This window comes from Capronia epimyces, assembly GCF_000585565.1.
Source record: "Capronia epimyces CBS 606.96 chromosome Unknown aczIQ-supercont1.9, whole genome shotgun sequence".
Lineage (NCBI taxonomy): Eukaryota > Fungi > Ascomycota > Eurotiomycetes > Chaetothyriales > Herpotrichiellaceae > Capronia > Capronia epimyces.
In genome coordinates this window covers 285980-308320 of record NW_006912912.1, presented here as the reverse complement: position 1 = coordinate 308320, position 22341 = coordinate 285980, and the positions used below count along the sequence as shown (strand labels likewise).

Sequence of the window (22341 nt, the reverse complement as noted above, 5' to 3'; positions counted from 1 at the left end):
CCAGGGAACGCCCTCCCTTCTGACCGACAAGGCTGCTGCATCACCTATCTGATCCTTCACAATACTGCTTTCATCGTCGGCCCTCCCAACATGGACTCGGTTTCCTGGGGCGCCATGAACCCGCAAGCTAGGCCCGTCACCCCGTTTCTCTGCAAGCCACCACTCTCCACGTGTCCGTGCTTGTCCGTGGGCAGTCGAGACAAACTCGCCGCCACTCGTTGGTAGTGGCCCAAGAATGGATGTGATCGCACGTCACCTCGGCGCCTGAGAAGACCGTGGCCCAGAGTCACACAAACCTGGCCGCTAACCTCAACGGCGTGGGCCGCGACGTGGCGCGACGGGGTCAGCAGCACCGAGTAGACGTCGCCCTCAAACGCGGTGGTATCGTCTGCGATCTCCATGGGAAACACCCAGCGGCCCTCGTGCTGGAGCGGATGCCACGGTGTCACCCACAGCTCCCCGACCCGGCACAACTGGACCTCGTCGTGGCGGCGAACCCGTGTCTTGACCACCGCAGCGACCTCACGGGCTCCCATGGGCGTCCAGACCGACGTGCCGACGGTGAGCGTCTTGATCGGGATCGCGGCCCCGTCGGCAGTGGCGATCCGGGAGTTGCCTTCGAAGCATGGTGCGGAGCGGGAGTTGTAGCTACTCATCCGCACCGACTGGTAAGCTCGAGTCGTGGTACCAGTCACCTGCCCGGTCGCACTGTAGACAGGCACCACTTTTTCTGGGAGACTGGGTTTCGGGGCTGGCAGATTGTCGAATGCCGTATCAAGTTCGGTACGGCAGTGGACGAACAGGGGACTGTCCTGGCCGTACCGCAGCGGGCCGGGGTCCTTGAATGTGTTGCACATCTGACGTTGATGCGCGTGGAGCAGGCTGGGAAGATAGTGTCGGCCCCATTTCATCCAGTAGCCTTGCTCATGCGTCCAGAGCAGTGCCTTGGCAACCTGACCGGCCGGATCGTCGCCTGCCAGATCCGCCAGCAGGGACTGGACGGCCGGATCGTCTTTCGTCGGTAGGGTTTCAATCGATGCAACGAGGGCATCCAAACGGGTGCGTGCCAGGGCGACCTGGTCGTAGTTCAGCACCGGGCCGTGTTCGCCGTTGTCCTTGATCGGGAAGAGGGACGACAGGAAAGCGCAGACTTGGGCGCGACTCTTATGGTAGTCGACGACCGCGGCATCGAGCGTAGTCTTGTCGGCAAAGGAGGCCCGAGACTGGCGATCTTGTACCTGTCCGCCAGGCAGCTTGTACCGGAGGTGGGCATGGATAACGGCGTCCTTGGCAATACCGGGACACTCGACCACTAGATCTCGGGACTGTCCATATTGGATGCTGCCCAAGGTCAGGGTGATCCCGTTCCGGCCCGTTTCAACCGGCAGCCCTCCCGTGGCTTGCAGGCGGGTCATCTTCGCGGCCGTCACCGTCAACTCGAGAGTGGCCGACGTGCCCAGGGTGGTGAACAAGTTGGCCACCGAGTGGACGAACACGGTGCCGATCATGCCGGCGTCAGGGATGAAGGAGTAGTTCCCGTGCCCAACCTCGGCAATGGATTGCATCAACTCCGACCTGATATGGTAGCCAAAGCCGAATGTGTGGATGGTCGGGATGCCGCGTCTCTTGGGCGCCGCCATGGTCAGTATGGGGCCCAGCTTGGCTACGTACCCCTGTGGCGGGCACATGTGGTTGGGCTGGCCGTCCGTCAGGACAAACAGCCCCTGGACATTTCCTGCCGGGCGGGCCTGTTCAAACACCTCCCACCCGCGGCGGATGCCGGCCCACAGATTGGTGCTGGACTTGGTTTGAAGACGGTCGATGCGCTTCCACGTCGCGCTCTTCTCGTCCGGGGTCATGCGCACGAGGTTTTGCACCACCTTGGCGTCGTTGGAAAAGGTCACGATGCCCAGTCGGTCGTCCTCGCCCAGCGTTTCTAGCACGGTCCGCGCTGCGTGTTTGGTCAGGTCGAGAACACTGAGACCGGTCGCTTCTTTGTCGGCTCCGTTTTCGGCTTCTGGCAGCGGCGCCGCCGCGTCCATGCTGGCCGAAACATCGATCACCAATACGATGTCACAGGAGGCGCGTTGGAGGCCGCCCTTGGGGAGTTTCGGGGTCCGCACTGACACGAGGAAGGCATCGTCGGCAACGAGGGGTTGCACCTCGACGGCAGGAGAATCTTCGGGTGCAGTCGAGCGCGGTCGGATCGGGAGATCACGGCCATCGTCGACCATGATGAAGTCCTCGGCTGACTGATCGATTAGCGTGGTGGCACTGCCCATGGTGCGGATGGATGGAGTGGACCCGGATCTTTGAAAGCTGGAACGAAGGGCAGAACCGCCGATAAAAGGAAACCTCCCCGCCATTTGACTGCTTGCTCCTTCGGCTTTGTGAACTCTCGCTGTCAAACGGCGCTTGATCTGTCACCAGGCTCAGGTTCAGTTGACTGGTGTGGTTCGGCCAGGTCACGAACAGAGAAAGATGCGCGTCAAGGCAGAGAAGCGCGACGGGGAAAACACGTCACCGTCAACGATCGAAAAGACGTCCTGGTCATCAATATTAACGTCGGTCGGGAGGGTCGTCCAACCTCAAATACCCGCGCAAGGAGGCAGTACATTGGAGTCTGCCTGCCATTATAGTTTCAAAATTCGCCGCCCGGACTCCACCTTGGTTGGTCACAGTAGTTGTAGCCTGCACGTTCGTGCCTTGTCACTGCCTCAAATAATGCCAATGAAGCCGGCGGCTTGGTGGCGTGGATGGCGAGGCAGTCTCGTCACCGCTTAGAGGTCTCTGGACGCCAGGCTGCCGGACTCGAGAGGGCGACATAGGCCAGCGACGGTCGGCAATCTTAATCCACCTAGGCAGACAGCATAAGACCCGCATTGTGGCTGAAGATCTTAAGGTTAGTGGTGAGCCTCGCGAGGCTGGAGGCATCAATCTGGCCAAGAGTGACTGTTCACGACGGTTGGTGGCTGTGCAATTTAGCGCAATGGGGGGCTAAGGGGCCCTAGGTCCTCTGGACACCATTATGTATTGTGTCTCTAGCGACGAATGTTTGATGCCGAGCCAAGGGCGAATACTAGCACCGGATGGTTCTTCATTGTCTCCCGGAGCACAACATCAGGATATTGGCTATCACGAGTGAATGATATCCCTATCCCACCGATTGAAGCGCAGTAGACCCGAAGCTCTTTGGGACTTGAGAGCCACGGCCGGAGACGCGTGAATCTCCGTGCCTCCATCCGGGTGGAGGATTCCGGATTCCATCTGTGGTGAACGCCTGGTGTTGCTGGTGCGGGCACACTCCTCGGGGCTCGGGCTTCTGCGCAGCATCCTTTCCAGCTGTAATCATAATCAGCACTGATGAAAGTTGGGAACGGTGGGAAGTAGGAAGTGAGAAGAGAGGATAATGCAATGGCTGAGTCAGACGCGGGTTGGGCGGCCGCATCTCACAGGTTAGTCATCACCACACATATGGCGAGTTCTATCGCCATGCGGCCTTTGTCGAGCCAAAGAGTCTAAATCCGTGGGAGGGTGTCGTTCCTGTAAAGAGTAGGTGGTTTCTTTGCTGCCGATAGGACACTTCGGTCAGGGCGGAGTTGCGAAGAAGCGCCTCCCTGGCCGTAGGAGGGATCTCGTTGTTGGGTATAAGAAGTCCAGGTGTTCATCACCTTGGACGCATGATGAATCAATCACTTCAAGTGGCAGGCGCCTAAAGCAACGAGCAACAAACGTTCGCTGGACCACTGTCACCGTTTGCACTATTCCGTACTTACGTCAATCCGAGACGTCCAGTCACCAGTCACCAGTCGTCATGGGTCGCCCTCCTCCATCCGAACAAACCATTCTCATCACTGGCGTCTCTGGGTTTCTGGCCTCGCACGTCACTCACGCGTTTCTGGAGGCTGGCTACAACGTCCGTGGCACGGTCAGATCCGAAAGATCTATTGCAGTGATCGAGAAATCCCATGCTCAGCACGCCGGTCGACTCTCGTTTGCGGTCGTGCCCGACATAGCCACTCCGGGTGCCCTCCGCGAGGCAGTCCAGGGTGTCTCGGGCATTGTCCACACCGCAAACCCGTTCATCTTGCAGCCCAAGGATAACGAGGCCGAGCTCTTGAAACCCTCCATCGCGGGTGTCCTGAATATGCTGGAGGCCGCCGCGACCCAGGGGGAGTCACTGTATCGTGTGGTGCTGACGGCTTCCTTCGCGTCCATCCTTGACCTCGGCCAAGGGTCACGTCCAGGCTACGCCTACACTGAGGCGGATTGGAACCCCTGCTCGTATGAAGAGGCAAAAGACACCCCCAGTGGAGCGGTCGCGTACTGTGCCGCAAAGGCGCTGGCAGAGAGGGCGGCCTGGGATTGGGTAGAAGCCAAGAAGCCGCCGTTCAGCTTTGCGACTCTCAATCCTCCATGGATCTTTGGCCCTTCTCTGCACGGGATCAGGTCCCTCCATCACCTCAACGAGTCCACCGAGGCCATCTGGAAACTGGTCAACGGATCCACTAAGGAGGTTCCGCCGGTCGACTTTGCAGGCTTCGCGGACGTCAGGGACGTCGCGCTCGCTCACCTGCGAGCATACGAGCGAGAAGAAGCCGGAGGACAAAGATTCATCGTGGGTTCTCACTTTGACTACCAAACCGCCGTCGACGCCATTCGGGAGGTGCTTCCCGAGATTCAGGACCGTGTACCTCGTGGGACTCCGGGAGCTGGGTTGACGGAGCCCGTGTACCAGGTGGACGGAAGCAAGGCGCAGAAGGTCCTCGGAATCCAGTACACCCCGCTCAAGGTCACTCTGAAGGACACGGTCGAGGATCTCCTCGACGCCGAGAAACGGTCAAAGCCTTAAGGGACGGCGGGATTCTGTAGAGAAGACCAGTCCATGCAGGTAAAACTGCCACTCACTTCAATGTTTAGCCTGAGACGTACTGGAACGGATGTTGTATGGGGCATCGATTTTGACAGACGTCTAGCGCTTGCCACTTCGTCTGCTGGGACAAGCATGGAGAGTCTGCACTATAGGTTAAACAAGACTGCGAAAGATGGCTTTTGCAACAGCTTGCTAGGGTAGAGCGACCGTGGCGTATGAGATTGGAGCTCGTCAAAGTGTCACGCACTGAGCTGAGGCTAGTTCATATAAAGGAGCCTTTTGGTAATACAGTTCGGAGATCAAGTTCAAGGGACGACGCCAGGAGGTCAGACGCTGCGGCTTCTGGGGTTGGGCCCGTGTAGCGATAATTATCCCGATGACGCCTAGCAAGTGGTCTCGATCAGAGACGTCCGTGCGGCGCTGGCTGTGCCTCGTCAAGCCCTAAAGGCTTCTCCTCTCGACTCGCGTGGGCGACCACGGACCTCTTTTGTGAGCAGCAAGACCCTATTTTCATGCTCTGGGCCACGCGAGACTGACACCTCCAAGCGACTCCGAGTGAAACCTTTCTTGCTACCTGTTGAAGTCAATTGTCATCATTGTCTCATCTCGGCAACTGGGGGCAGTCGATCTCGGCCGCTCATATCGCGCCGGAACCCCGGACACATAATTCGTGTGGATATGGCCCTGAACAAGTACGACGACCTGCCGCTGCCACGTTTTGATGACCCTGCAAGTGCTGGTTAGCTCTGCCTCGATGAGCCTTGGCTCTGACGGGTTCAGGGCACAAGCCAGGGTTTAGGCCGTACCAGGTGTGGTGCGCTGCAAACGTCAATGAACTTGCAAATCGTCTTCCTACCCTCAGTAAGTGTCGATCTAAACCGCATGGCCCAGAGGGCCCTGGACGGTTTTATATTACTGTCAGTCAGTGGTGAGAGGTGAAACCGCTAGGAATATGGACATTGAATCGTCCCTGTCTTCGCGAGGATGCAGCTAAAGGCGGCCACACGGCGACCACATCACATGCGGAAAAGATCGTCGAGATGGGATAGAGGCGATAATTGCAGCCCGCAGCCCGCAGCCGCCATCTGTTAGCTCGGGGGCGTACAGCGGCACAGGGGTCGGGCGTTGCCTAAGCAGTTCGGAGGCTGCTGCTGTTCAAGGGGGTCTCGCCAGCTGAGACGAGTCATAGATAGACTCACACCTGAGGTGTTGGGCCGGGGGGGTGGAAGGGTGGGGTTCTCGTAGTAGTCCATGTCTGCCCTCCGAGGTAATAAGACCCTCTTGCTCCAAACATCTGGCATGTCCCTTCCGGATATGATTCCTTCGTCTGGCCCTGTGCTCCTCATCACCCAAGTGTTGTGAGAGGCACGGCCGCAAGAAGGAGGATGGCCGGCCCTGGCTATATGCTCGCCCGTGAAACAAGAGGTGAGGTGGTCTGCAGGCCGGCCGGCCTGCAGACAACGTGTATCATCTGGCCAGGATTCGCCACGAGTCGAGGTCGACGGCAATCATGGTTGAGGCGTCGAGAGGGGTGCTGTAGTTTGACGCACGTGGCGTGGTCCGGCACTGCAGGCCCATCTTCGGATGCTGAGGACGAGGGACACACGGACAGGCAGGCGGTGGAATCTGAGATCGCGGGCGTTAGACAGACGCAGGACTGGTGCTTCGTGGTACAGAAGACAGAGGACGGAGGCGTAGGGCGCATGAAAACACCACACAATCGTTCCAACCGGTCGCCACAAGCCAGGACGGATGCTGCACATAACATCAGCACCGCTCATACAGGCAAGACCCTGGAACAGCACTAGTGTGTTATGCACTTAGTAACATGGCAGTGCGTTGATAGGACGATCTGATATGCGCTTCACACTTCATGATGGAGCAAGGACGGCGTTGTCGGATGGATCATGGATGAAGCTCGAAGGCGGCGTCGGTGCTGGTGCTGGTGGTAGGTGGGTGGTGGAAGATTAATTGAGTGGGCTGGGGCTCGGGCCCAGGGATCCCCTTGAGCGCTGGGCCCCTAGGCTCTTAGGCCCTCGGTCCTCAGACAAGCCCTTAGCCCACTGCACCTGGCACAAGCCGCTTCGGGGCTTTAGAGACTGGCGGATGGGGACATGGACGCTCAATAAGATCATTGACACCCACTAAACCCAACTCACTATCTCTCCGCCCCGGGGGATTAGGGCCCTGCTGGAACTTTGCTTCGGGCTAAGCAGGAGAAAGCCCGCCAAAACTAGAGAGCGAACACGCAAGTACCACTACATACTAGTCGGCTGCCCTTGTTCCCTACTGACCCGCCAGTGTCTACTCGACTCGACTCTGGCCGCGCCGAAAGGGAGACAACTATCCCATGTGCAGTGGCATCGACACTTTCTCGACTGTTCTTCCCACCTCTTTTCAGCCATTCTCCATCATTGCACCTTTCCAGTGTGCGGTGCCTGGCTGGAGCGAGCCTATGTGAATTGCTGGCCCACCATTATTCGCAAGATTCCGTCGTCGACGCCTTTCGTTCCATTGATATCCACGACTTCGGCCGCCTCGGCTGGCCTCATCGACTCCGATCTGGTACCGACGATTTGCGATTTTCGACGACTCTGGCGCCCTCGTTTTCCGTCTCTCTTCCTGACGCACCTTACCGTGCCTAGATCAAATTCTTCCCTGCGTCCCGCCGCCGCTTGTGCCACCGCCAACCCGTCGACTCCAACACCTCGACGAATTTCTTCGCCGCCCTGGCAAGCCGCATCGCTTCGATCCTGCTCCACAAGATCTGCCCGGCCACGTTTTCGGGAAGGGTTGAGCTCTCCAACACAATAACAGGGTCTTAGGGGAGGCCTATACTGCTGAGTGGGACGGTTTCACTCGCGACTGCTTTGCGACGCAGGTGGGCTGGGTCGAGGTGTTTTGAAGGGATTGCGATCTTTCCCCAGACACCTCAGTACACACAGCCCATTCGACCACGCAGCGTATCAAGGTTGCGTGGGCTTCAGCGTCTACCAACAGCGGGATTCTGCGTCGAAGCATCGGATACACTCTCGAAAAGAGCCTGTGCCACTGCTCGCTGCTGTGTGAGCCCCTTAGTTTAACCTCTTGCAGCGACACCTCACACGTATCATTGCTCGCACAATACAGGCCAATAGTTTTCGGGATTGCGGACTCGCCGAGCGACGAGTCAGGAACACCGCAACCTTGTTGGAGGTCCATATGCGAAAAAGCGACAACTCTGGTCGCCATCTCCGCTAGTCATATTCGACAGGCGAGCGACAAGTCGACAGAAATCGCAAGATGGAGACGACGAGCCGCCGGCCATGGGAGACAAACCTCCCGCCTAGTCTCCCCCAGACCACTCAGACTCTGCCCTCGATAGCTTCGCTGACTTCGAAGCTGCCCGCCCCTCTAGCCGATAGAGGTCAGTCAGATCTCTCCATTCACCCACCGCAGAGAGACTCGGGCAGCTGGATGACGCCCGGTACCCGTCAGTCTACCCTCCCCGTTGCAGACTGTGCACACTGGTGCCTGGTGCTAATCATGCTCTTCCTAGGTTCAGGTTCTTCTGCGCATTCGACCAATTCCATGCCATACCTGAATTCGGCCCATTCTCCTACCGGCCCGGGACACTCCCCCTTCACGCCGGAACATCCTTCAGCTCCTCCGGCGCCTTTCAATGGTGCGATGCACCACCACTCGAACGGACTGCCGCCGCCGATTACCGATCCCCACGCCCACCGAGGCAGCGGCGATTTCGACGATTCGAGGAGGAGCAGTGTGACGAACAGCATCCATCACGGCATGAACAACCTGGGACTGGGACAAACCTCGCCGTACACAAGCAACAATGCGTCACAGACCTCGCTCGTATCGGACCTGCAACGGGAACGAGGCATCCAAACCAATGGATATTCCGGGGGTCGGTACTCAACCATGAATGGGCCAATCTCCTCGTTCAATTCCAGTCGCGGCGGGGGGCGGAGTTTTGCTGCTGGACGAGTTGCTCCTCCAATCTTGGAAAACCCGAAGCAGGAAGTGTACAGCGCAGAAGCTCCCACTCGCGGTCAAGCCTACGCGTTCCCGGATCCAGATGCCCCTCGACCCCAAGGAGGACCGCCCTCAACGTTTTCGCGGCGGAACAGTATTGCCGAGTCCTTTACGAGCAGCGTTCTGACGGTAGAATCGTCCAGGCTACCGATCGGCCAGCAAGGTACCCACCCCATGACGCCCGCATGGCGCGAGGCAAGGCTGACGTCTCCAGAACTCCCAGACGCCCACCACCACACGCTGCAACACAAACAAATCGACAGTCTCCGGGGCGACCCCGACTCGCCGAATAGCACTACGCCATACAGCCGGACGCCCGAACTACGAGTGACCCACAAGCTTGCCGAGCGTAAGAGACGGAGTGAGATGAAGGACTGTTTTGAGCAGCTGAGGTCGCGGCTGCCCACGAGTCAGAACAACAAATCCAGCAAGTGGGAAACATTGTCAAGGGGTGAGTATCTGTGACCGTGTGAGAAGAGCGTCCGCTAAGGTGCTTTAGCCATTGATTACATCACACAGCTGGAAAACCAGACTAAACAACAGCGAGCGGACTATGAAAACCAGCGCCTGAAGATTGCCGAGCTGGAGGCGAAGATGCACGAGATGAGTCAACAGTTGCGCGGCATACAGCAGCCGCAGGGCTCCTTTCCTCCGCCGCCGAGCGCGATGCCTCAGAGTCCGCTAGGGTACGCATCGCATTACAACGGCCACATCGAGGGCCCGAATGAGTCCGCACGGACGCTACCACCCATAATGACCAACTCGTCAATGCAAGGCATACAGTATTCGGATGAAAGGCGCTAAAATAGGAAGTTGCCGGGAGTCTTCCATGTTCCATAATTTTTTCGGGCTTGCGTGGAGTGCCTCTCGCAGCACAGTTTTGAGCATCGACGTCTCTTGTGACGGTTCTCCCTGGTCTACCAGTAACTTGCGGGGCACGGGAGTGTCGGATGGCATCTTGCTTTGAGGCATGGACGGGGAACTGATTTTATGATACCACTAACCGCGCAATGTGTGTTGCGAAGTTGAGAACCGGCGCGGACAGAGTCGATGGATTTTGGGACGGGGATTGATGGAGGGACCCTACTTTGAAATATTAGAGAGGTCTCGTTTCTCTGGCCATGGGGTGTTGGACGTGTAGATGGAACCATCATAAATGACTCCCTACGGATACGGGTCTGACTGTTCATTCTAACCGTGCCAGGCGCGGCAGCCTTGTGAAACATCTGTCTGGGCCTACCACGTGACTGCTCTTCTAGTGGCTGCGATCCTTCGAAACATCAAACATCAAACATCCCACGCGCGCGTAGATCTCGCATGGTTTTTTTATCCTCCAGTCACCTGCGGTGTTTCCATCGCTGGTTTCTCTTTACACGCTTGCTTTTGCCGCCGAGCCGCTGGCGCTCGGAGGCCTGCTCTCGAGACTGCTATGTTTGGAGCCCCGTCCAGTGGCGGCAACAGACGTCGACGGCCACGGGCGGGCTTCAAACAGCCACCGTCGGGAGTCTGATGATGAAGGCAGAGAAAGAGGTCTTGTCTGAGACCGATGGACAGTACACGTGGGCCTTGTGGTCCTACCGTCTTCAATATAACCGTCTCCCACTGCACCGGCCATGAGCTCTCTGCCGCTTCCTCTGTCAACTGCGCCATCGTTACCGCAAGCTTCTGCGATTTCTTTGTCTATATGTTTTGTAATTGCCTCTGCAGATTCCACGTACATCTGACTCTCAGTCCAGATTTTCCTTGACAAGTCACAGCATTCAGTGCGTCCCTTTCAGCAGTGTGCCACGGAAAGCATCCGTTGAAACAGTGTTGCAGCCGCTAGAACACTCAGCACCCAGTTGTGATTCACTCAAGAACAATGACTACTTCATGAATATTATCATATCGCAGCCCGTCGATCTCAGGCATCTCAAGTTTACTTTCTTCACCCTCATGCGAAGCGTTGGCACCAGAGTCGACCTCCCTCGCGCCCAGATTACGCCGGCATGGCCACCAAAGACGCAGCGCATAGGGCTCGAACCCGGCCTCTGAACATAGTGGATGCTCAAGCAGATCGGCCGAACCGTGACCCTGCCTTTCCGTTGTCGTCTCCCCCGATCGAAAACGTTACAGCACTGAAACCCAGCACAGGCCCCGGCAGCCTCGTATCCAAAAACCCCTTCTTTCCATCTAACCCTTTCGCCTCGAGCTCCTCCGACGACGACAGTGGAGGTTCCAGCGGCCAAGATGAGTTTCATCTGGAGAGATATAGTCAAGATGCGAAGAGTGTGGCGCAGACACCGCAATCCCGCCGCCAACGGTCACTTCGACGACCACCGAAAAGATCAGATCGAAAGCCACGGCCGGGACTGAACATTGTCACTAACTTCTCGACTCAATCGACAAGGTCGCAGACAGACGGACTGGTGATCGAAAAGGTACATGCTCAAAGACCCCAGCTAGGACCGCGCTATGCTACGTCGGTTGTGTCAGCGAAAGCGGAACACGTGGGCCACTCGGGGACAGAGACGATCCTTGGCCACGGCAATCTCGTCGACGCAGTTGTAGGACACAAATACATCTCAGACGGACCACAGAGATTACCAAAATTGAAGAGAAGCGTTGGTGGGGAAGTTGTGTCTAGATTGCAAGAGTGGCAGGCGGCTGGAAAGAAGGCACGCGCCAACGCCAACGCCAACAATACACAGCTTGGACGCTCACAGATCAATGACAAGGCCACGACGGAAACTGATGGCTCTCCTCAAGCAAGGTCGATCGTTATCGGACTCAGCGTCCCGGAACACGAAGCTGACGCTCGCCGGGCCACAAATGGTGGAGACAGTGCGGTCTCAGGGCCTACCCCGGACACACCTGCGATCGTGGTGACTCCTGCCGACGAGACCGAGTTTGGGAGACCTCGATTCTTGGGCGAACCTAGGCCTCCCTCTAGCATCTATTCCGCTGTTCCTCGAAACGAACCCCCGCCGTTGACTTATGACACCCCTCCAGTGCCAAAGATCCCTCGAGCCCATGCGAACCAGAACGGTACAGAGCCGGTGACCGCAGGCGCGGTTGTGGTCAGGACCATGTCAGATGGTCGTCCGCACTATGCTCGAGGACCTAAAGTTGACGACGAGAAGGGCCTAGATTTTGCGGACGGCGCGCCGCGGAACTCATGTGAAAGCCAAATGCCCATCCTGCCCTCAGGCCCCGACCATGAGCGTCCCCGATCACAGGGATGGTGGAACCTGATGCTCTCGCCTATGCTATCGAGAAAAGGCACGGTCGTGGAAAAGGGCGGTGCCAGGGCCGTGGAGACCCCTCCACTACCATCAGGCCCGGCGGCGGTAACAACACCCCACACGATTTTCAATGCACCTGTCTCTCCAGAGTCCCCCGAGACGCCACGTCGTCTAGGGTTGGCCAGTGCCAGAGCCAGTGTCTGGTCTCGATGGACCTCGTGGGAAAGAGAACGGGAAAGGGCTGGAAGCAAACAGACAAACAAGCAGGCTCAACCTTCTGACACCATCAAACAGCAGGAGACGTCCCATAATTTCAAGGATACTCCCTCCAAACCCGCTACATATCCCTCTAGTGATGGTCTTGCAGCGGAATACTACCACGCATGTGCGGTCGAGCAGCTGAGCGGTGTCCAATACTTCGAGTGTCAGAACCATTCGTGTACAGAAGGGTTGCCCCGATTGCAGTCCGTTTTCGATCCCAATTCTTCGCCGGGTGTGTCGACCGCTGCAAACGAAGCCGGCCGTTCTGTTGGTGACGCTGCTGGGGACGGCAATGTGCCTCTGTCCCCAAAGGCGAGAGTGCAGAGTGAGGTGACCATCCGGACTGAACCAGCAGAACTCTCGCCGAATGTTCGACAGGCCGACACAGCAGCAGTGATGAAGGCAAGATCGATCGAGACACCAGACATGCCAGGTAATGCACCGGGCGACCCGAGCCCCAAAGCCTCGCCAACTCACGTGGAGGCTGCAAACTTGCAGAGCGCGCAGCCCACCCCTGATCCAGAGCCTCGCCATGTCCTGATGCAATATCCAAATATTGCGACGGTTGTGCCTCCGCACGTCAATCAGCCACCGGTCATGTCACCTGGTCCTGTCTCGCCAGCAATGCAGCGAACCATGGCGTCCCAGGGCGCCGTGCCCATGACAGAAATGCAACAGAATTCAGGCCACGCTCCTTTTTTGGATCATGGGCACACGTCAACGCAGCCGGCGACCCCCGGTCAAATACCACCTCCGTTGATCACCATACATCAGCTCACGACCCATGCGGACAGGCCTCCATATGAACCATCTCCCAGAGTCACAGAAGCTAGAGTGGAGCATACAGATAGTCGTCCTGGCTCGGTGCGACAGCTGAGTCGGCCCGCGCCACAGAGAGACGTGGCGTCAAAAGCAACTGGCCAAGACAGCAGCAAGAAATCAAGTATCCTTTCGATGCTAAAATGCTTGGGCAAGAGGAAACTGCCAGTAGAAGGAGACAACGCGACGGCGAAGAAGTGGCCGTGGACGCTGATCATCTCCATTCCGTTGTTTTTGATCGTCCTGACCTGCCTTCTACTTGCCATCTTTCTCACCCGCACCGGGACCGATACGCCGGTGCAGAGTCAGTGGCTGAATCTGACCGGCTACCCGCCTATCCCGACCGGCATCTCTACCATCGCCCGACCAGATGCTGTCAGGCAACAGTCCCAGTGCGTGGCACCGACCACACTCTGGAGCTGTGCTTTGCCAAAGGAGAGCCAGGCCGACATTGCACCGAACAATGCTGATCAGCCAAACTTCCGCTTCGAGATCACCTTTCGAAACGGGACTGTCCCAACGAACATGACCATACCCGTGGGCAGTGTGTCGCGGAGGTCATCCGGGGTCGAGAGGCGTGCCAGTGACCCCTTTACGAACGATCTCTTCGAGCCCAATCCGACCCCACCGAGCCGGGCAGATCAAATCTTCATGGGCAACACGACCGATAATACCACCCAGCCGTTTGAAGGGGAACAAACCCCGTTCTTCATCACCTTCATTCCGGTCTTCCCGATCGATCCATCCAACACCACGAGCTCCAGTTCCAAGAGTTCACGGCTTCGAACCAGACAAGCCACGAACTCGTCCGACTCGATCCCTGCCCCAGACGTCCTCGACGATGGCAGTGCGGCGCCGGCCAATCTATTGCCCACTTCGCCGTACCCCACCTCGCAGCCTATCAAGCTCTACAACCGTGGTCAGACGGACGAGCATTATGGATTCTACATGTACTACGACAAAGCCATCTTCCTCAAGTCGACGGCACCCCTCAATACGTCGGAGTTCTCGAACAACGCCGGGATCGATCCTGCGGATGAGAATGGGGGGGCGACCCGAGAGCAGTCCCGGCTGCGGTGCACCTTGAGTCAAACACGGTTTCTGGTCAAGGTGTGGACCAACGCTGCATTTGGGGCGACGCTCCTCAGTCCGACCAGCGAGAACAACGGGACGAATGGGAACGGCACTGTCAGCTCGGCGACCGACTTCAACCGTCCTGGATCGTTCCCATACCCGACAACACTGAGCCTGGACCGACATGGTGGGAACATCAACAAGAAAGCGGTTTATTGCTACGGGGTGGACGACCTGCAAGTGATCCAGACCGACGTCAAGAGCATTGTCCCCGAGGCCAGGGGGGTTGGAGGGACGCTGATCAACCCGGCGCCGCCGTTGGTGAATGGCTCGATCGATGCAGGCAACGATAGCTTTGACCAGGATGCCGGAGGGATTGATGGGGGGACGGGGGGATGCGAATGTGTTTGGCAGAACTGGAATTAAGATTTAATCACCGATGATCACTGAGATATGGAGAAGAGCGATGTCAGTAATGTGTGTGGAAGCTGGTCATAAATATTAGATATTGATCATCTCAGCAAGAGGCAGAGGCTGGGTCCTATACCAGTGGTGCCACGGGTGCCAGTGGTGCTACTGTTTGATAGAAATAGAAGTCATCAAAGATCAAAGGGTTGAGTTGCGGTGACAGCATCATCACTACTACGAGTACAGTACCTTTTGTTACTGGCTGCGCAGTTTGGCCGTGAGCGTGACGACGACTCTGTAAGTCTGTGACTTTGTGACTGTCTCTGGTTGTGACGTAGTGACCTGACGACGTGCAACACCACCACCACCACCACCACCACCGCACCTCGATCGTGCAATGGAAATGTTTAATCTTCTCTGATCTTGATCTTGTTCCTTTTCTTCTTCCTCTCGAGTCGACTGTTATACCTATCCCTCGACCTCGACCTCGACCTTTCACCGACGACTGATTCTTGCCTGGCCGTCAGTCTCCGCCAACCATGAAGCAGGAGAAAGATATCCCCCCAGAGCACCACTTCCACCGGTAAGAACTCAAGACTCTCCTCCCAGACGATCGAGTGAGAGTGAGGCTAACGTGATTGTCTCTCTCTAACTACAGAACCGGTGAATGGCTGCCACACGATCATCGCGCCCATCAAGAATGGCTGGCCGGGGTCATCGCCCACGTCGACCAGAACCCCAAAGACCTCCACCCGGTACTCCGGGAATTCCAGGCGTTGGTCGAGAACAACACTCGAGTGTGGCTACTGTTCAGCTCCATGTTCCAGCAAGTCCCCAACAAGCCCCCCTACAACAACGACCCTCGAGGCCCCGGCCACCCGCAGGTGCGCGACCACGTGCACATGCTACAGGTCATCAACCACATCTTGACCACCGCCCCGTCATGGAACGACAAGTCTGAGCGGGTCGGGTTGGTCGGGCTGCCGTTCAACGCGCTGTTCGACTGGCCGATGGGGACGTCCAGCGGGTTCGCCGCCTTCCTCGACCCGGAGGTCAACGCGATGCTGAAAAAGGTGCTCAATGCCTGGGGGGACTTTCTTCGCTCGCCCGAGTCGGCCAGCGTGCTGGAGAGAAAGGCCCCGGCAAGCTGGTTCAGCGACCACGGACACGAGGAACTCAGCTTCACCGCCAACGTGGGCAAGTCGAATTACAAGTTTGAGGACATGTTCGTCTGCGACCCGTCGGACGCACGGTACGGCTACAAGTCCTGGGACGATTTCTTCACCCGCCGCTTCCGAGAGCACATCAGACCGGTGGCTAGTCCGGACGACGACTCGGTGATTGCCAATGCATGCGAGTCCAAGACGTACAAGGTCGCCCGCAACGTCAAGGCCCGCGACCACTTCTGGCTCAAGGGCCAGCCATATTCGGTGCGCGACATGTTAGCCCAGGATGCTCTGGCCGACCAATTCGTCGGCGGCACCGTCTACCAAGCCTTCCTCAGCGCGCTCAGCTACCACCGCTGGCACGCACCGGTGTCGGGAAAGCTGGTCAAGGCGTACGTGGTCGACGGCACCTACTACTCGGAGCCGCTGTTCGAGGACTTCAGCCCAGAGCATGGCGCTGACCCCTCGGGGCAGGTCACCAGTCAGGGATACCTGACGGCAACGGCGACACGAGCCATCATGTTCTTCCAGGCGGACAACCCGGCGATTGGGCTCATGGCGTTTTTGGGCATCGGCATGTGTGAGGTGTCGACGTGCGAGATGACGGTCAAGGAAGGACAGCATGTGAACAAGGGCGACGAGATCGGCATGTTCCATTTCGGTGGGTCGACCCATTGTCTGCTGTTCCGGAAGGGGGTGGAGGTGGAGGGATTCCCGGAGCCGCATCCAGAGCACAACATTCCTCTGAACAGCGCCCTGGCTCGAGTGAAGACGACATAGAGGGAAGGCTGTGACCGGGAGGGTAGAAGCTGCTTACGGGTAAGGAGGCCATGCCGGGTCTGAGGTTGTCCAGAGTATTGAGATAGATGACTACATACTCGGTACATGTAGCATTATCATGATGCCACTGTCTCTGCGGTGAACGTGAGATCCAGGTGCCCCCCAAAGTGTGGGCGTGGGTGTGGTTGTGGTTGTGGTTGCTTCTGGCCGCCTCAGCCTCTCTATTTATTGGGCCAAGGCTGACAGACTGTCGACTAACACCTTTGCCATCTCTCCCACTCCCACTCCATGCCAGCACACCGGCATCGAGTCTTTCTACAGTAGGTGTACGTGTACGTGATTCTGGAATTCCTGGATCCGTGGCTGACAGTGTCCTCTACGCCCTGATGGAGACCACCGAGCTGCTCGGCCCGGTGGCTCGCTCAGCCCTCGTCATCCTGCTGGTGCAGCTTGCCCTGGTGGCCGTCTACCGGCTGTATTGGAGCCCGATCGCGCACTTCCCGGGCCCGAAGCTCGCCGCCTTGACGGGCGGGTACGAGTTCTACTACAATGTTATGCAGGGCGGCAGGTTCTCGTTCCATGTGCGAGACCTGCATCGCCAATATGGTATGTATGGGCATGCATCTTGTATCTCTCCTTTCTCCTGGTGCCGGTGCTGGTGGCCTAACATTCTCCATGCTCCATTCTCAGGGCCCATCGTCCGCATCAGCCCGACCGAGCTGCACATCCTGGACCCGGACTTCTTCGACGTGCTGTACGCGCGCTCGCCCAACCTCGACAAGTACGACTACTTTGCCCGCCGGTTCGGCCATGCCTCCGACACCTTCTCGACCTCGGAGCACACGCTGCACCGGACCCGGCGGAAGGCGCTGGGGCTGATGTTCTCGGCGAAGCGCATCGACGAGTTCGAGCCGACCGTGCAAGAGAAAATCCAGAAGCTGTGCAGCGTGGTCGCGACATATGCCGACGCCGGGTCCGGCAAAGTGCTCTCGCTGTCCAGGGCCTGGATGGCCCTCACCACCGACATCATCACCGAGTACGCGTTTGCCCGGTCTTATGGCCACCTCGACTCGCCGGGCTTCCAGGAGAGCCTGCATGACGCGCTCATGACGGTCGACGTGACGGGGAACTTTGCCCTGCATTTCCCCATCATCTTCCCCATTCTGGAGAGGTTGCCGGTGTGGATGGTGCGCAAGTTCAAGCCGGTGTTGCTGCCGGTGCTGGGTCTACGCCATGTATGCATCCGCCTTTTTCTTCTTTTCTGAAGCCTATATCCTGAATCCGTGGTGCGGTGCAGTGTTGCCACCCCCCCATCAATACCCGAATGTATCTAGCCAGACAGCCGGCCATCCGTTCAGTGTATCCCATATCCCATATTGTCTACGGTCGTGGCATCTGACTAGATCATCTATGCTGGTCTCACCGAGTCTGCCCCGTCGCTGACGCCAATCCCAGGACCTCGCCGAGCAAGTCAAGCAGATCCGCGAAGGCACCAACGCGGCCTACAAAGACAAAGGCCACGCCACCATCTTCCATGAACTCCTCAACAGCAACCTGGCCGCTGCGGAGAAAACAGACGCACGCCTCGGCGACGAAGCACAGCTCGTCATCGCCGCCGGCCTGCTGACCACCTACTGGGCGCTGACCGTGGCCAGCTTCTACATCATCAACGACCCTCAGATCCACGACACCCTGCGCCGTGAGCTCGACGAGGCCGCCGCCGCCGCCGGCAATGAATCCCACCCACGCCACACCACAGACCCCCTGCTGTCCTGGCACCGACTCCAGACTCTTCCCTACCTCAGCGGCTGCGTGTACGAGGCCGTGCGACTGTCGACAGGAGTGCCGGGCCGTAACCCGCGCATTTCGCCCGATAAAGACCTCCGCTACGGGCCTTGGTCTATCCCCAAGGGGACGCCGGTGTCCATGTACGGCATGCACGTGTTGATGGATGAAACTGTATTTCCTGACCCGCACACGTTCAACCCGAACCGCTGGATTGACAATCCCGGTCTGGAGCGGTACTTTGTTGCTTTTGGTAGGGGGTCCAGGTCGTGTTTGGGCATCAAGTAAGTTCACTTGTCTCTGTCCTTGGCGGTTCTGTCCCTCTCCCTCCCTCTCTCCCTCACACACACACTCACTCGCTCGCTCACACTCTCTCCCTCTCTCTCACACACACCCCTGTCCTGTATCTGCCCATGTCGTTGGTTCTGTATTGTGGTTTTATCTCTCTCTATCTCTCTCTCTCTCTCTGTGTGTGTGTGTGTGTGTGTTCTGTCCGTCAGTCTTGGGCTTCTATTTGAATCTCTGACCGTCGATCCTCCCTCTTCGTGAACCCAACAATCTCCCTCAAGGACGTTAACATACAAGCGCCAATACCTACTATCTACTATTCAACACACAATCACACCCCCTCCTGTTTTCTATTTTTTTCTTTTTCCGAGACTAATGTGACGCCTCGCCTCGCGCCTCGGCACAGCCTGGCCCAAGCGGAAATCTATCTCGCTCTCGCGGCCGTCTTTGGCCGATTCACATTCGACCTGCACCACACCGACGTGACGGACGTGCAGACCGCCCACACGTACCTGCTACCCTATCCGAAGTGGGCTTCGCGAGGCGTGAGGGCCAAGGTCACGCACGACCGTGCCGGTTAAAAGAAGGGAAACCTGGTGATGGCTGAAAGACCATTCTGTTCATTCGCTGCAAACCATCGCCGTGCAGGTGCAGGGATGCTATGAGCCGTTGAACTTTGACGGGCACGAGGAAGAGAGAGAGAGAGAGAGAGAGAGAGAGAGAGAGAGAGAGAGAGAGAGAGAGAGAGAGAGAACCAGACAAGAGTCGAGCAGAGCAAGATTCAAGAGTGTCATGACAATTCATGATTACGATTTACGATTTACGATCTCGGAATTCCCAAATTCCCAAACACGCACTAGTCCTAGTACTCTCTATGTCTTTGTCCGGACGTCTATCCAAATCTATGGCCCATCCTCCCAGACGTCTACAAGTGTATAGTCTATACCGTGCGAAACAGAAACAAACACTTTCGGCGGCGAAAACACCATCACCATCACCTTCCCAGCCAACCATCGCTTGAATCGATATTGACTCGACCCTGTCGAATGGCAACCAAGCCCAAGTCAGCTGTCATCGGCTTGTGATTGTGATTGTGATTGTGATTTCAGCTCCCTCTTCCTCTCCCTCCTTCACTCGAATCATCGAATGCGATCAGACCCAATTGGATTGCCCCTTCCTATCCTATCCTGGCCTGTCCTGCGCCGACGCTAGATATGTCCGACAACTTGAGCCTGGAGCGGTAAATGTCAAATCATGAAAAGAATCAGACGCCGAATTGGATCCGCGGCAATGCGTCAACGCTCAAGACTAGCACAGCACAATGGAACCGCGCTATAATGCACCATGTCGCATACCGAGGCCCTCTTTGGTGGACACGCACACGCACACGCACACCAACACAGCGAGCAACACGGAATGTAACATATCGTAATGTATCGTGACGGAAATGCAAAATGCTTGTCCCTCTTGCAAGGTCTGTCGACATCGAAAGTGCATCGGTCCAAAGCCAGGTAACGATGCTGAGGAGCAAATGAATTGGTCGCTCGCCGTTGAGGCGTGACAACAACATGACATCCACATCAACTTTCCTGGCTTCGTGAGCCGAGGTCCGGCTTCTGGCCGTAGCAGACGGAGCTGACACAGTCCATTAGACCAGAGTGATTGCAACGTCCTTTAGGGGCCGGATACTCACATATATTGATAGGCATGGATGTGCTTGTCACGAAAGTCACGGCGGAGGTGCGCACATAGGACTTGAACTTCTTCGATGGACCACTGAAGTGAAGCGAACAATTCACAAGGGTGAGCATGGGCAACACATGACACAACGACGGAAAAGAGGACCACTCACGTCCAGGACCTGCGTCAAGGGCCGCAACGCCCAGCCATCAATGCCTTCCTCACACGCCAGCCTGTTGTAGGCGCCGATCTCCTTCAACTTGGGATCCTTGGGCCACGGGCCAATCGGCCATCTAAAGCGGTGACACCTGACATTGGCGAAGCCGGATCGGACCATGCGCTCCTCCAGCTCGTCGGCGATGCGAAAGGTCTTGCCGATGCGGTCACCGGCCTCGAGGGCGAGCTCGCTCCAGCGTTCGAGGTAGGTGCCGTCGGTGGAGCCGTCGTCGGAGCGTGAGACGACACTGATCTCGACCTGCTCGAACCACGCTCCTGGCTGCAGGTGGGTGAGGACCTGGGCGTAGAAGGTCGGGTAGTCGGCGATGCAGCCGTACAGGCAACGGGCGTGGATGAAGTCGAACCAGTCCTTCTTGAACGTCCACGGCTGGGAGAAGTCGTCAATCTCGAACTGCACGTTCGGCGGCACCCACTGTGGTTGGATGGCCGACAGGTCGGTGCCAACCACCGTGGCCGACGGGTACCGGTCGGCAAAGTCCATGGCCCAAATGCCGGTGCCGGTGCCCAGGTCCAGCACCCGTTGAGGAGTGTCGCCGATCGGCGCGAGCGTGAGTTGCCCTTTCAGCGTCAGGTTGAAGATGTGGTGGAATAGGTCGAGGTTGTTGTTGGCTTGGTCGTCGTTCGGACCCCTAGTGAGTCGAGTCAGTGAGTGCAGTTCAGCTCAATAAAGCCAGTAGGTGCCAGGGGTCCAGAGCCAGCCACGGGCAATAGCCCGTCAAGCTGCGGTTCGTCCACGTACCAGTACGTTCCGGAGCGGTAGCCGTGGTATGTTCTTCCGTTCTCATAGACATGTTCTAACAAGGCAGAATACAGGGATGTGGTTTGTGTTTGTGCGTCATCCTCGTCATCCCAGTAGCCAGGGTCAATGTCCTCGACGGGTTCCTCCTCGTTCGCCGTCGAGCCCGTCGCTGCATCGGCCATTACAGAACGAGGGCTTCCTCGGTCGCATCAGTTGGTTACGTTGGTTGATACATACCTACACAACGGACGCGATGGAAAGAGAGCAGAAGCAAACCCGCAGGGCGCGTGGCGTCACCTGGCGTCACTGACGTCGCGGCGTGCCCTCTGTCCTGTTTAATATTACAGCTAGTACCATATATTACATGCTAACCCTAACCCTAACCCTAACCCTAACCCTAGGGTCTATGTATACATAGCACCAATAGGTAGCTTCCATGGGCCTTAGCCTGAGCCTTAGGTCATGAGCCCCTAAGTTTAGGCCTTAGAATCCTTAGGAGCCCTTGGGCGAGTGGCTTTCGCTGTCGCTGTCAGTACCCTTATATAGGCCCCTTACTGTAGTCTTAGGAGCCTGAATGACATTCCCGGTTTGAATTCAGTATTGGCCTCGTCACCCCCACTACCAGCAGACCGTCTTCTCACTGGGCAATATTAACATCAGCTACGCCCAAGGCCATCGAGATCTACTACAGTATCGTTCTGACCGTCATTCATGTGTTATGTGTTGAGAAATGGCCCAATGTCACGCTATGTGGAGGTCGACGAGACTTGTCGGTCTCGTCCAGCCCAAACGATATGCCCATTAGATCGCCTCTATCACCAGGTGAGATAAAACGGAGAGATAACTCCATCTACCCCCACGACCAGTAGTTACCACTATGGTCTCATGACTTGATTGCGCCGGATGCAGGACCTTTCCTCTGAAAAAGCAATTAGAACTTCAAATCCACAAATCCACCTCCCACCCAAAATATCC

General features: G+C 57.3%; 7 protein-coding genes across 7 annotated transcripts; 5 read left to right on the top strand and 2 right to left on the bottom strand.

Moving 5' to 3' along the window:
* Nucleotides 1–56: 56 nt before the first annotated feature.
* A1O3_09091 (uncharacterized protein) lies at nt 57–2282 on the bottom strand (the record flags this gene model as incomplete). Its single annotated transcript, XM_007739187.1, has 1 exon — nt 57–2282. One exon carries the CDS (start codon nt 2280–2282, stop codon nt 57–59), a length of 2226 nt encoding a protein of 741 aa, XP_007737377.1.
* A 1532-nt stretch (nt 2283–3814) lies between these two features.
* On the top strand, nt 3815–4852 carry A1O3_09090 (uncharacterized protein; the record flags this gene model as incomplete). The annotated part of the gene is made up of 1 exon (XM_007739186.1): nt 3815–4852. The coding sequence occupies one exon, from the start codon at nt 3815–3817 to the stop codon at nt 4850–4852; it is 1038 nt and encodes a 345-aa protein (XP_007737376.1).
* Nucleotides 4853–8155: 3303 nt separating this feature from the next.
* A1O3_09089 (uncharacterized protein) lies at nt 8156–9709 on the top strand (the record flags this gene model as incomplete). Its single annotated transcript, XM_007739185.1, has 4 exons — nt 8156–8339; nt 8418–9068; nt 9120–9356; nt 9405–9709. 4 exons carry the CDS (start codon nt 8156–8158, stop codon nt 9707–9709), a joined length of 1377 nt encoding a protein of 458 aa, XP_007737375.1.
* A 1184-nt stretch (nt 9710–10893) lies between these two features.
* On the top strand, nt 10894–14709 carry A1O3_09088 (uncharacterized protein; the record flags this gene model as incomplete). The annotated part of the gene is made up of 1 exon (XM_007739184.1): nt 10894–14709. One exon carries the CDS (start codon nt 10894–10896, stop codon nt 14707–14709), a length of 3816 nt encoding a protein of 1271 aa, XP_007737374.1.
* Nucleotides 14710–15230: 521 nt separating this feature from the next.
* Nucleotides 15231–16637, top strand: A1O3_09087 (phosphatidylserine decarboxylase; the record flags this gene model as incomplete). Its single annotated transcript, XM_007739183.1, has 2 exons — nt 15231–15274; nt 15350–16637. 2 exons carry the CDS (start codon nt 15231–15233, stop codon nt 16635–16637), a joined length of 1332 nt encoding a protein of 443 aa, XP_007737373.1.
* A 386-nt stretch (nt 16638–17023) lies between these two features.
* Nucleotides 17024–19291, top strand: A1O3_09086 (uncharacterized protein; the record flags this gene model as incomplete). The annotated part of the gene is made up of 4 exons (XM_007739182.1): nt 17024–17243; nt 17328–17872; nt 18093–18706; nt 19117–19291. 4 exons carry the CDS (start codon nt 17024–17026, stop codon nt 19289–19291), a joined length of 1554 nt encoding a protein of 517 aa, XP_007737372.1.
* Nucleotides 19292–20399: 1108 nt separating this feature from the next.
* On the bottom strand, nt 20400–21548 carry A1O3_09085 (uncharacterized protein; the record flags this gene model as incomplete). Its single annotated transcript, XM_007739181.1, has 3 exons — nt 20400–20486; nt 20563–21256; nt 21367–21548. 3 exons carry the CDS (start codon nt 21546–21548, stop codon nt 20400–20402), a joined length of 963 nt encoding a protein of 320 aa, XP_007737371.1.
* Between the last annotated feature and the right edge of the window lie 793 nt (nt 21549–22341).